The 11,276-nt window shown below is 34.7% G+C and overlaps 1 protein-coding gene across 2 annotated transcripts in view; it reads right to left on the reverse strand.

Moving 5' to 3' along the window:
• AK7 (adenylate kinase 7) overlaps positions 1–11,065 on the reverse strand; it is a 104,065-nt gene extending 93,000 nt beyond the window's left edge. The window contains exons 1-4 of one of the 2 annotated variants that reach the window (XM_074291357.1): positions 10,894–11,011; positions 7,747–7,893; positions 5,900–6,088; positions 2,731–2,839 (exon numbers count right to left, since the gene is read on the reverse strand). In XM_074291357.1, coding sequence (XP_074147458.1) covers positions 2,731–2,839; positions 5,900–6,088; positions 7,747–7,821 — 373 coding nt within the window. In that variant the 5' untranslated portion in view covers positions 7,822–7,893; positions 10,894–11,011. Of the gene's footprint in view, positions 1–2,730; positions 2,840–5,899; positions 6,089–7,746; positions 7,894–10,893 lie in introns of both variants that reach the window. The other variant, XM_074291356.1, reaches the window with a different exon arrangement.
• Between the last annotated feature and the right edge of the window lie 211 nt (positions 11,066–11,276).

Consider the following 11,276-nt stretch of genomic DNA (forward strand, 5'->3'; position numbering starts at 1 on the left):
TTTTAATTTGCATTTCTTTAATCAATAGTGATTTAGAGAAGTTTTTCTTATGACTATAGATAGCTTTGATTACTCTGTCTGAAAACTACCTGTTCATATCTTTTAACCATTTTTCAATTGAGGAATAATTTGTATTCTTATTGAATTCAGTTTAGATTTCAGCTGGCCTGAAATGGGTTAAGTTCAGAAATCTAATTCTCTTGCTAATTAATCACTATGCTATATTTGCCCCAAGAAATTCTGCTAACCTTGGAAATGCAGGAGTAAGACCTAATATCTTTATACCAAGTGATTCTTTAAGAACTTCTAGATCATGTATGTGCAAAAATGTTTATGGCAGCCCTCTTTGTAGTGGTCAGAAACTGGAAACTAAGTGGATGCCCATCAATTGGAGATTGGCTGAGTGAATTGTGGTACATGAATATTATGGAATATTATTGTTCTGTAAGAAATGACCAACAGGATGATTTCAGAAAAGCCTGGAGAGACTTGCATGGACTGATGCTGAGTGAAATGAGTAGGATCAGGCAATCGTTGTATACTTCAACAACAATACTGTGTGATGATCAATTCTGATGGATGTAGCCATTTTCAACAGTAAGATGAACCAAATCAGTTCCAACAGATCAGTAATGAACTGAACCAGCTGCACCCAGCAAAGGAACTCTGAAAGATGACTATGAACCACTACATAGAATTCCCAATCCCTCTAATTTTGTCCGCCTGCATTTTGGATTTCCTTCACAGGCTAATTGTACACTATTTCAAAGTCCGATTCTTTTTGTACAGCAAAACAACTGTTTGGACATGTATACATATATTGTATTTAATTTATACTTTGGCATGTTTGACATGTATTGGTCAACCTGCCATCTGGGGGGAAGGAAGGAAGGGAAAAATTAGAGCAAAAGGTTTGGCAATTGTCAATGCATATATCTAGTAAATAAAAACTATTATTATTAAAAAATAAAATGAAATAAAATATTTCTATTAAAAAAAAAGAATTTCTAGGTCATTATTATGCAGATGGACTCCAATTATGAATACTTCTTAGCCACAGAAAGAAAGGAAAAAATTGTTACTAGCTCCCATTCCCAATTTCCGACCAATAATATTATTCTTAATGCTTCAGTTATATAACAATTGGGTTTTCATCAACCCCATGTTACTTATCCTCTTCTGTCCTTTATTGTGTGCTCCCCAAAACCTAAAAAAAAAAGAAGCTGGTCTTTTTCTTGGTGTCTTTGGCTATAAATTGAGGCAGCTACTGACTCTTTTATTGACAGGTATCATGCCATTCTTCATTTTATCTTCTAGCTCCAGGATATCAGGGCAGTTTTCTTTAGTAATTTCTTGAAAGATGATACCTAGGCTCTTTTTTTGATCATGGATTCCAGGTAGTCCAATAATTTTAAAATTCTATCTCCTCAATCAGTTTTCCAGGTCAGTTGTTTTCCAATGACATATTTCACATTATCTTCTATTTTTTCATCCTTTTTAAAATTATTTTCTTGTTTCTTGCCATTCATGGTGGCATGAGCTTTCACCTGCACAATTCCAATTTTTAGAAAATTTTTTCTTCAGTGAATTTCTGAGTCTTTTTTTGCCACCCGGCCTATCCTATTTTTAAGGTTAAATCAGCAACATAGATAAAATACTAAGCATTGTTCTGTTAATAATGAATTTAGTATTTATTGAAATTATATTTTCTAATAAATTTTAAAAGTTTACCTTCTGTTTTGATGATCAAAAATTTCCTATCCTTGAAGTACACATACAAAAAGATATTCTTCTTTTTTTTTTTTTTTTTTTTTAGGCATTGCCTTTTTATGTATTTTTTTTCTTTTTTTTTTTTTTTAAATTTTTTATTTTATTTTATAATTATAACATTTTTTGACAGTACATATGCATGGGTAATTTTTTACAACATTATCCCTTGCACTTACTTCTATTCAGATTTTTTCCCTTCCTCCCCCAACCCCCTCCCCCAGATGGCAAGCAGTCTTATATAAGTTAAATATATTACAGTATAATTTAGATACAATATATGTGTGTAGAACCGAATTTTTTGTTGCACAGGAAGAATTGGATTCAGAAGGTAAAAATAACAGTTTACATTCATTTCCCAGTGTTCCTTTTCTGGATGTAGCTGGTTCTGTCCATCATTAATCAATTGGAATTGGATTAGCTCTTCTCTATGTTGAAGAAATCCACTTCCATCAGCATACATCCTCGTACAGTATCATTGTTGAAGTGTATAATGATCTTCTGGTTCTGCTCGTTTCACTCAGCATCAGTTGATGTAAGTCTCTCCAAGCCTCTCTGCATTTCTCCTGTTGGTCATTTCTTATAGAACAATAATATTCCATAACATTCATATACCATAGTTTACCCAACCATTCTCCAATTGATGGACATCCATTCATCTTCTAGCTTCTAGCCACTATGAAAAGGGCTGCCACAAACATTTTGGCACATACAGGACCCTTTCCCTTCTCTAGTAGTTCCTTGGGGTATAAGCCCAGTAGTAGTATGGCTGGGTCAAAGGGTATGCACATTTTGATAACTTACAAAAAGATATTCTAATGAGTATTCAATTTTGAATTTAGAATAATCCAGTTCTTTTCTTTTATGATCCTGATTTATACAATATTTATTTAGACCATTATCAAGCCAAATACAATATACATGATTTTTGTAAGTATTAATGAAAGAAAACACTTCACTAACCAGAAACAGCCCACATAGCTTCATCAACTTGTGGTATATTTTCTGTAATGTTATAAATGATAATATCACATTCAAGCAGGTGTAACAGCAGCTCTTCTCGGGAAAGTTTCTAAAAGGAGAAGACCACCAAAACTAAGTCATTTGTAGGAAGAAGCAAATAGAGAACAGTCTTAAAATATTTAGATTAAAATTTCTAAAATAGTATTATAGGACAGGGCCATATGAAATATATCTACAAAGGAATTTCTACTTAAAATTATACTTCTAGTAATACCATATGCTGTTTTGATGGGACAAAGAAGTTTAACAAAAGTAGTTCAGGCAATTAAGATAAGTCAAAATAGTTTTTAGTATAAATAGTTGATTTTAAGTAAACTTCCACATGTTATGTTTCATTCATAATTAGAAGGAAAATTTAGAAAATACTAGAACAAAATACATTTAAATGTTATTTATAACTATCTCTAAATTTATTCAGCATTATTTTAGCCATTTTTTAGTTCATTCAAGAATGACTATAAAGTATATTAATCTATTCTGTTTTAATTGGGTAGTACATATTGCTTGGATTCTTCTGTAATTCCAATACCTCTCATAATAAATCAATACTCTAGTTGTTATTAAAGTATAAAGTTTATCTTTAACAGGACCTGAGGCTATAATATATTTGGTCTAACATCATACCACATATATCATAGTAGCAAGTTTCAAATGGATAAGTGCCCTAAATATAGTATATCACATAATTTCTTAAGTGGAGGAAAATATATGAAGATACCTTTCACAGTTATAGTTAGGAGTATAATTTTTAACCATATAAAGGATAACACAAAGGAGATCACAGAAAATAAAATAATTTGATTCTATGAAATTTAAAAGCTTTTATATGAACAAAATTCAATGCAGTTAGGGACAAAGAAAGCTGTCAATTGGGGGGGTTATTTGTATTAAGTATCTCTGATAAAGGTATCTCTAATATCTAAAATATTCAAGTAATTAACATAATTAGGCTTTAAGGACCTAAAATGGTCATCCAAGTTGGATTTTGCCTGTCAAAACATGAGGTATCCATTGTTTAGGGGTTCATAACTTCTTTGTGTTTATGGACCCTTTTGGCAGCATGGGGGGAAGTCTGGACCCCTTCTCATAATAAGGTTGTTTTTTTTTTGTGTTTTTTTTTAGGCAATTGGGGTTAAGTGACTTGTCCAGGGTCACACAGCCAGGAAGTATTAAGTGTCTGAGACCAAATTTGAACTCGGGTCCTCCTGACTTCAGGGCTAGTGCTCTATTCCATAATAAGTTTTTAAATGCATAAAAGTATACAAAATCACAAAGGAAACCAAATTAATTTGAAATAAAATCAAAATATTAAAAAAAATAAATTTAGAGCCCCCCAGGTTAAAAACATTTGAATAAGTGAACTTGTAACTTTTCTAGGGCAAAGAAACATTAACAAAGGTTTAAAAAAAAAAAAAAAGCAGAAAGCATGCAGTACTAACCAGGGCACTAGGCTAAGATTTAAATCCTAGCCATCCCTCTTACCTAGCTTATGATCTTAAGCAAGTTACCTAACTACTAAACTTGGTTGAATCTGTTTCCTTATCTCTAAAATGTAGGGAGTAAGACCACTGAAATCCTTCATAATCTCCTATAATGCTCTGGAATTCAGGGGTAATCTTTATAGAAACAAGAGAAAAGATGAAGCATCTATTGAAATATAATAAAAATCCATATAATTGTTAAATTATTAAAGAGTTTTAATGAAGTCTTTGAGAGCTTAAATGACTGTAAAGGAGACAAGTGCTACAATAGCATGCATGCAAGTTTAAAAGAATCAGAAAAAGACTGCTAGTGTTTTGGATAAATTCTCTTTGGAAAGAAATAGCTTTATCATTACTCCAATGGGATAATATCTTTTTCAAGTATGAAAAAAAAATCTATTTATTTTCATGGAAAACATGAATATAGCCTAAATAATAAACCTGTTCAAAAAAACATTTTTCCCCCGAAGGCAAAGACTCAATAGAATTACTAAGAATGAGTAAAGATTGTTGGCTAAATTATTATAACTGAGGCATCACATTCTTAGCTAACATTAATAAAGGGTATCATGTAATTTAAGCCCCTTATTTTATAGGTAAAGAAACTGCAGCCTAAATAGTAAAGAAGCAGGGATGTGACTAGAATCATGGGTTCCTGATTCACAGTATAATGCTTTTTTTCTAATCTAACATACTTTTTTTTATTAAAAACAATAATCAAGAGACTTGTGTATGAAACCATGGCTTTCTATTATGTAATTTGGTTTTTAAAAGTACAAATCAGGCTTAATATAGTAACACCAAAATCTTTTGATTTTAATGTTCTGTGTATTTTAATGTTCTGTTGATGTTTTTTTTTTCTTTTATTCTCTATTACTTCCCACTAAAATCTATGCACAACTAGAGTCTTTCCTTACAACAAGTATAATCAAACAAAATAAATCTATATAACTGTTAGGTTGAAAAAATATATCTTGGTCTGCACCTCATTCCATTACCTCTGCCCAAAGGCAAGAAGCATGCTTCATAATCAAGTCTTTTGGTCATAATTGGCTATTGTCCATCAGAGTTCTGAAACTCTGAAAGTTGTTTTCCTTTTACATTGCTATGGGTGGGAATCACTACACTTTCTATTCATTTCAATCCCAGTTTATATTATTAGACTTATTCATTATGTGTTATTGCCTACTGTGTAGTTTGAAAGTACTATGAAGGCCTTTCTGTCTACAAATATTTTTTCCTATAGGCCTGTTTCATTTATTGAAATTCCAAGAACCTTTATTTATGGCTTTAATAAGTTGGAAAATACCAGTTTTAGACTAAATATATTAATAGACTAAAATATACTGAAAGCACAAGCTAAAGGACAAGGAATTTCTGAGTTTGAAATCCAGAAATAACATGTCCTTTTTCTATTGTTTAATCATTTAACTTGCAATGATCTCTTCACCTATAAAACAGAGATGACTTATTAGCTGTAATCCATGTAGACTTGATTTCTTTTCCCTGCTTTTAGCAATAAGAGGGCATGAAAAGTAAAGAATAGCCTATTATAAAGGTGTACATATTGACATTAATATTAATAATATTCCCTTTCCCCTAGACCTGACAAAATAGCCCAGACTTACTGTGTATGTTTCCATGGCAAATTCTGGAGGCTCACTTTCAGGACTGGAAAGAGTTCCTACTATCTGAAAAGTACCTTCCTTTGATTTAGTTGTTAAGCCTTCTGGACCAGCTGATTTGCTTTCAAGATCTTCTTCTTCTTCTTCTGTAATTTCTTCAAGTGAAGCCCCAACTATACAGTTAGACAAGTACTACAAGAAAACCAGAAACTATTTTAAGTACAAATAACAATTTTAGAAAAAGATTACCTTTCCCATGATGTCCCCCCCCCCCCCCCCGCCCCTGGAGGGAGGCATTTCTGGAGGAAGAGTGATGGAGATGAGAATTTATTTTGTAGGGACAATTGATTTAAGTCAGCAACCATGAAAACTAGTTTTTGTGTTTGTTTTTTTTTGTTTGTTTGTTTTTGTTTTGGTTTGGTTTGGTTTGGTTTTTTTTGCTGAGGCAATTGGGGTTAAGTGACTTACCCAGGGTCACATAGCCAGACAGTGTTTGAGATCAGATTTGGAAATGAGGTCCTCCTGACTTCAGGGCTGGTACTCTATCCACTGCATTACCTATCTGGCCCACTGAAAACTAGTTTTAAAACCCTTGTGCCTTGACACATAGGCATTTAATAAAAGTTAATAATTAACTTTAGTACTGAGAGATTATGTGAATTTCTCATTGACTAAGATGCTGAGAGGTTAAATGATTTGCCCAAGTTCATACAGAAGTTTGTGTTACTATAATACTTTAAACATTGTAAGTGAAATGATTAGTTTAATCTGTACCTCTCTTATTACACTTATCAAGTCTCTCTTGTACCAACATTTAAAAATACATTTTTATCTCCAGCTTACGTCTACCCTTTCCCAAATCTTAAGAGCTGGAAAGGATTTCAAATATCATTCGGTCAAAACCCTTTCTTTTATAGAAGAGAAAACTAAAAACCTCAGAGATAGGTGATGCGATCTACCTAAAGTTTCTTGGCTACATAGCAGCTGAATTGAGCTTAGACACCAAGTATCCTGACTGCAGACCAAATTTTTTGGGTCTACACTGTGCTGGAATACTGGCTTTGAGTACTGTACAAATGAGGGATTATTGCCGGCTGGGCAAGGAAGAATCTGAATCTTCTACCACTGAGCTGTTACTAAGTGATGAATTCTTTGACCATAGCGAACCATGAAACAAATTTGGCCCTCAGTCTTGTTCAGCCATCTTCAGCAACTATAATTATAGCAACAGAATAGCAGTAGGGAAAGAGTGCTAAGAATCGTAGTTTTGAATACATCTATAAATATTCATTTAAGTGTAAATATTCTTAATATGAGATCCTCATCCACAAGTAAAGAATACTGATATATTCATGTTATAAATAAAACTAAAAACATAAAGACATTATGGCTATATGGAAGGATGACAGCAGATTCTCTCTGTAGAATCAAATAAATTAATAAAAACAGCATTTCATTAGATATTTGCTTATCTGCTTTGCAGTACTTATTAAGTCTATTGGACATTTAGAATAGGATGTCCTAGGCACATCTCAAACTAATCTTCTTAAACTGAACTTATATAATACATCTCCTCTCTAAATCTCCCCTCTTCCAAACTCCCCATTTCTGTTGAAAAGGCCATAAACTTCCAGTCTCTAGAGTTTAGAGCCTTGGCATTATATTTGATACCTTACTTTCTTCACACCTCTCCCATCCCTTCATCCAGCTCTCCAGTTCCATTCTATATCTTGTTTGTTTGTATTTGCATCCTCAAACTTAGTACATATTAAGCACCTAAGAAATGCCCACTCTTTCCTTCTTTCTCCCTTCCCCAAATCTTTTGCACTGGGCTCCATCTCTTTCCTTACCTTTCTCCTAAATAATTGCAACACTCCCATAAGTGGTTCATTTGCCTCAACTCTCTCCCTTCTCCAATCCAACATTCAGGTAATGATTTTCCACTGGAGTTCAGGATATTATTTCATCTTTATCTCATCTTTTTTCAGTATCTGTTTCTGTGTAAATTTTATATATGCATAATTATTAGTAGAATGGTAAGATACATTAATTAAAAATAAGTATTTATACACATATTGGGGGTGCTTGCTCAAGAGTTTTTTATTGACAAGAAGTGCACGATAAAAAAACATAATTGGCTACCAATGGCCTAGAATATTAGGCTAAATTTGAGAAGATAAATTCAACAAGAATAAATATAAACTCTTATACTTTGGATTTTAAAAATCAACCTGACAAGTATAAGATGTTAGAACTAAAATTAGATACCAATTTGTCTAAAAAAAGATCTGAGGTTTTTAATGGAGAGAGAGCTCAATCAAAAAAGCAAATGTGATCTTGGGCTACGTTAAGAAAGCCACAGCTTCCGAGAATAAGATAATAGTTATCTGTTCTGACTTATACTATATCTGTTCAACTGTGAGGTCCAAGTTTGGGAAGGATATTGAAAAGCTAGAAGGCTTCTAGACAAAGGCAGCTAAAATGGTGAAGGGATATAAATCCAGACCATAGGAGGAGTACCTGAAAGAATAGGTAATTGCCTACAGAAGAAAGGATGGGGGGAACATGATAACTATGCTCAAGTATTTGAAGGGTTGGTCTGTGGAAAAGTGACTAAATCATTCTTTTTGATCCCAGAGAAAAACTGGGAGAAGAAAAACTGCTGGAATAAAATAAAGAAGTAAATTTAGGTTTGATATCAAGAAAACTTTTCTGATAATTAGGGCTATTCACAAGTAGAATGGACTCTATGTGGAGGTAATTGGTTTCTTCTCATTGTGAGTCTTTAAACAGAGGCTAATGGTCAGGGGTGCAGATGTGGAAGTTCATTTTTAGGCAGATAGAGTAAGTCTGGATAGCTGCTGAGCTCCCTTTCACCTCTGAAATTCTGTGATTCCATTTTTTTCAAAGAAATTAAAGATGAAACTGCCAGGAAAACAGGCAGATAAAAAAAAAATTAGGGTAGCTTTTATACATTTCCATAACAAACTATTCTCATCAATGACCACCACATTTGGACTCAATCTTTGGCTATATAAGGAAATGAATATAAGAGAAGCTGAGCCAGACTAAGCACACACAGAGAAAATACATTTACAAGTATGCACAATTGAGAGCATTGAGACAAAGATTCTAAAGACATTTGAAAAGAAGATATTAAATGATTGAAAAATCATGGGTGGTATTTCTATCATTTGGGATGATCTTAATATGCATTTAGACAAATCTCAAAAGATTTTTATCTAGTTGAAAAGGTAATGGATAGTTTTCAACATTCTGTCACTTGCCCTTTTAAAATAGAAATATTCCACAGTTCCAAAAGCTAGAGGAGTCAAAGAAGAGGAAAAAAAAGGGGGTGAGATTTAATGATAAGGAGCTAAATCCTTAAGTCAGTTAATCGATTTATTTATGAGCACCTACTGTGTTTCAGGCAGCCTACACCTTCAAGGAGTTTACAATCTAATAGGGAAAACAGATCTATCTATCTATCTATCTATCTATCTATCTATCTATCTATCTATCTATCTATCAATCTATCTACCTATCTATCTATCTATGGATGTATGCATGTATGTATGTATGTATGTATGTATGTATCTATCTATCTATCTATCTATCTATCTATCTATCTATCTATCTATCTGTCAGTCTCTCTATGATAAATAGGAAATCGCTAAAGGAGAGAAGGCACTAGAATTAAAAGGAGGTGAAAAAAACTTCCTGTAAAATGTTGGATTTTAGCAGGAACTTGAAAGTCAGGAGGAGGGAATGAAGGAAGATAGCATTCCAGGCTAGAGAGACAGCCTAAAAAAATCCATGTTCATGGAACAGCAAAGCAGATTTCAGTTGATCAAAGAATACATGGGGGCAGAGAAGTGCATGGTGTATCAAAAAGTATGAGCGTGTGTGTGTGTGTGTGTGTGTGTGTGTGTGTGTGTGAGAGAGAGAGAGAGAGAGAGAGAGAGAGAGAGAGAGAGAGAGAGAGAGAGAAAGAGAGAAAGAGAGAGAGAGAGAGAGAGAGAGAGAGAGAGAGAGAGAGAGAGAGAGAGAGAGAGAGAGAGAGAGAGAGAGAGATGGGGTTGGAGGTGTAAGGGGGAGAGAGAAGGGTAGTGATGATGAGGAATGGAGGTCAAAATCTAATCTAAACTCTGTATATCCTATAAAGCCCAGCAAGTGCAATGGGGTCAAATCTAATCTAAACTCTGTATATCCTATAAAGCCCAGCAAGTGCAATTCATTTCAATAAGCATTGATTAATTTTTAAAAATGTACTACATGGCACAGTGAATGGACAATTGACCCTGAAGCTAGGAGCTTGGGTTCAACTGCTATCTACATACTATGTACTTATATACTAAGTACTTCCACACTTGATAGATCTGTTTCTTATCCTGTATCCCCTATCCTTCTGTAAATCCACCCGGGAAGAGCAGCTCAAAGCACTGGAGGCCTTCACCCAGAGGTCAGTATGTAGTGGTTGTTTAGTGATTTCACATAACTAGTAAATTAATGCTTGCAGATAATCTTTTGTGATACTCTGTATCTTCTGCCTCTTCTGTACAATTTCATTCCTGCAAAAGTAGAGGAGGGAGGGAGGATTTGCCTAGGACTGCCATTAGCAACAACAATTGGGCTAGTATGGTCAAATAATTCATTGCCCACAGGGCCAAGCTATTGATGGTAAGACTTGTCTATCCAGGCTGGCCCAAGGAAAGCAGTGTTATCACCTGTCATCAGTGGAAATCTGCAACAATTTAAGTAACGTTGCTAAGACAGGAGCTGTTTGTGGCCTTTCTGGCACAGCCGTGGGAGACGTGACCCTCCAAAAATCTTAAGAGTTTGGGGGCAGGTTCTTGCCTATGACTCCTCCTATCCTTTTCAAAATTATATGCGGAGTGTTTTTCGAGAAGGTGTAGGGATGGCCCATGCACAATTCTGAGGGACCACGAGTGTATGAATATGGGGGGAGAGGGCCCGGGCTGCCCCCCGCTGCTCACCTTTCCGATATTCTTGCTGCTGTATGTGTCTAGCAGGTTCAGAAACACTAATTGGCTTCTAATGATTTTATCAGTCGGAGCAACGCTCTCCTCCTCCTCTTCCGCCATGGTGAGGTCCAGTTTCGTTGCGAAGGTAAAAGAGACTCTTTCGTCAGTTGCTAAGGAACAGAATACGATGGAGGAGGCGGGGACGGGAGGGGAGCAGATTTGTGAGAAGTCGCGTGTCTCTGAACAGGAAGTACCTGAGGCACCAATGGAGAAGCGGCGGAACCCCTTCGGGGGCGGGGATTTCGGATCTCTGGGGATCCTTCTTTACGGTTTCTTCCTCCCTCTGAGTGAGGATTGGAAGTCCTGCGTATTTTGAGCTAGAAATTAATAATAAT

This window comes from Sminthopsis crassicaudata, chromosome 2 (genome assembly GCF_048593235.1).
Source record: "Sminthopsis crassicaudata isolate SCR6 chromosome 2, ASM4859323v1, whole genome shotgun sequence".
Taxonomy (NCBI): Eukaryota; Metazoa; Chordata; class Mammalia; order Dasyuromorphia; family Dasyuridae; genus Sminthopsis; species Sminthopsis crassicaudata.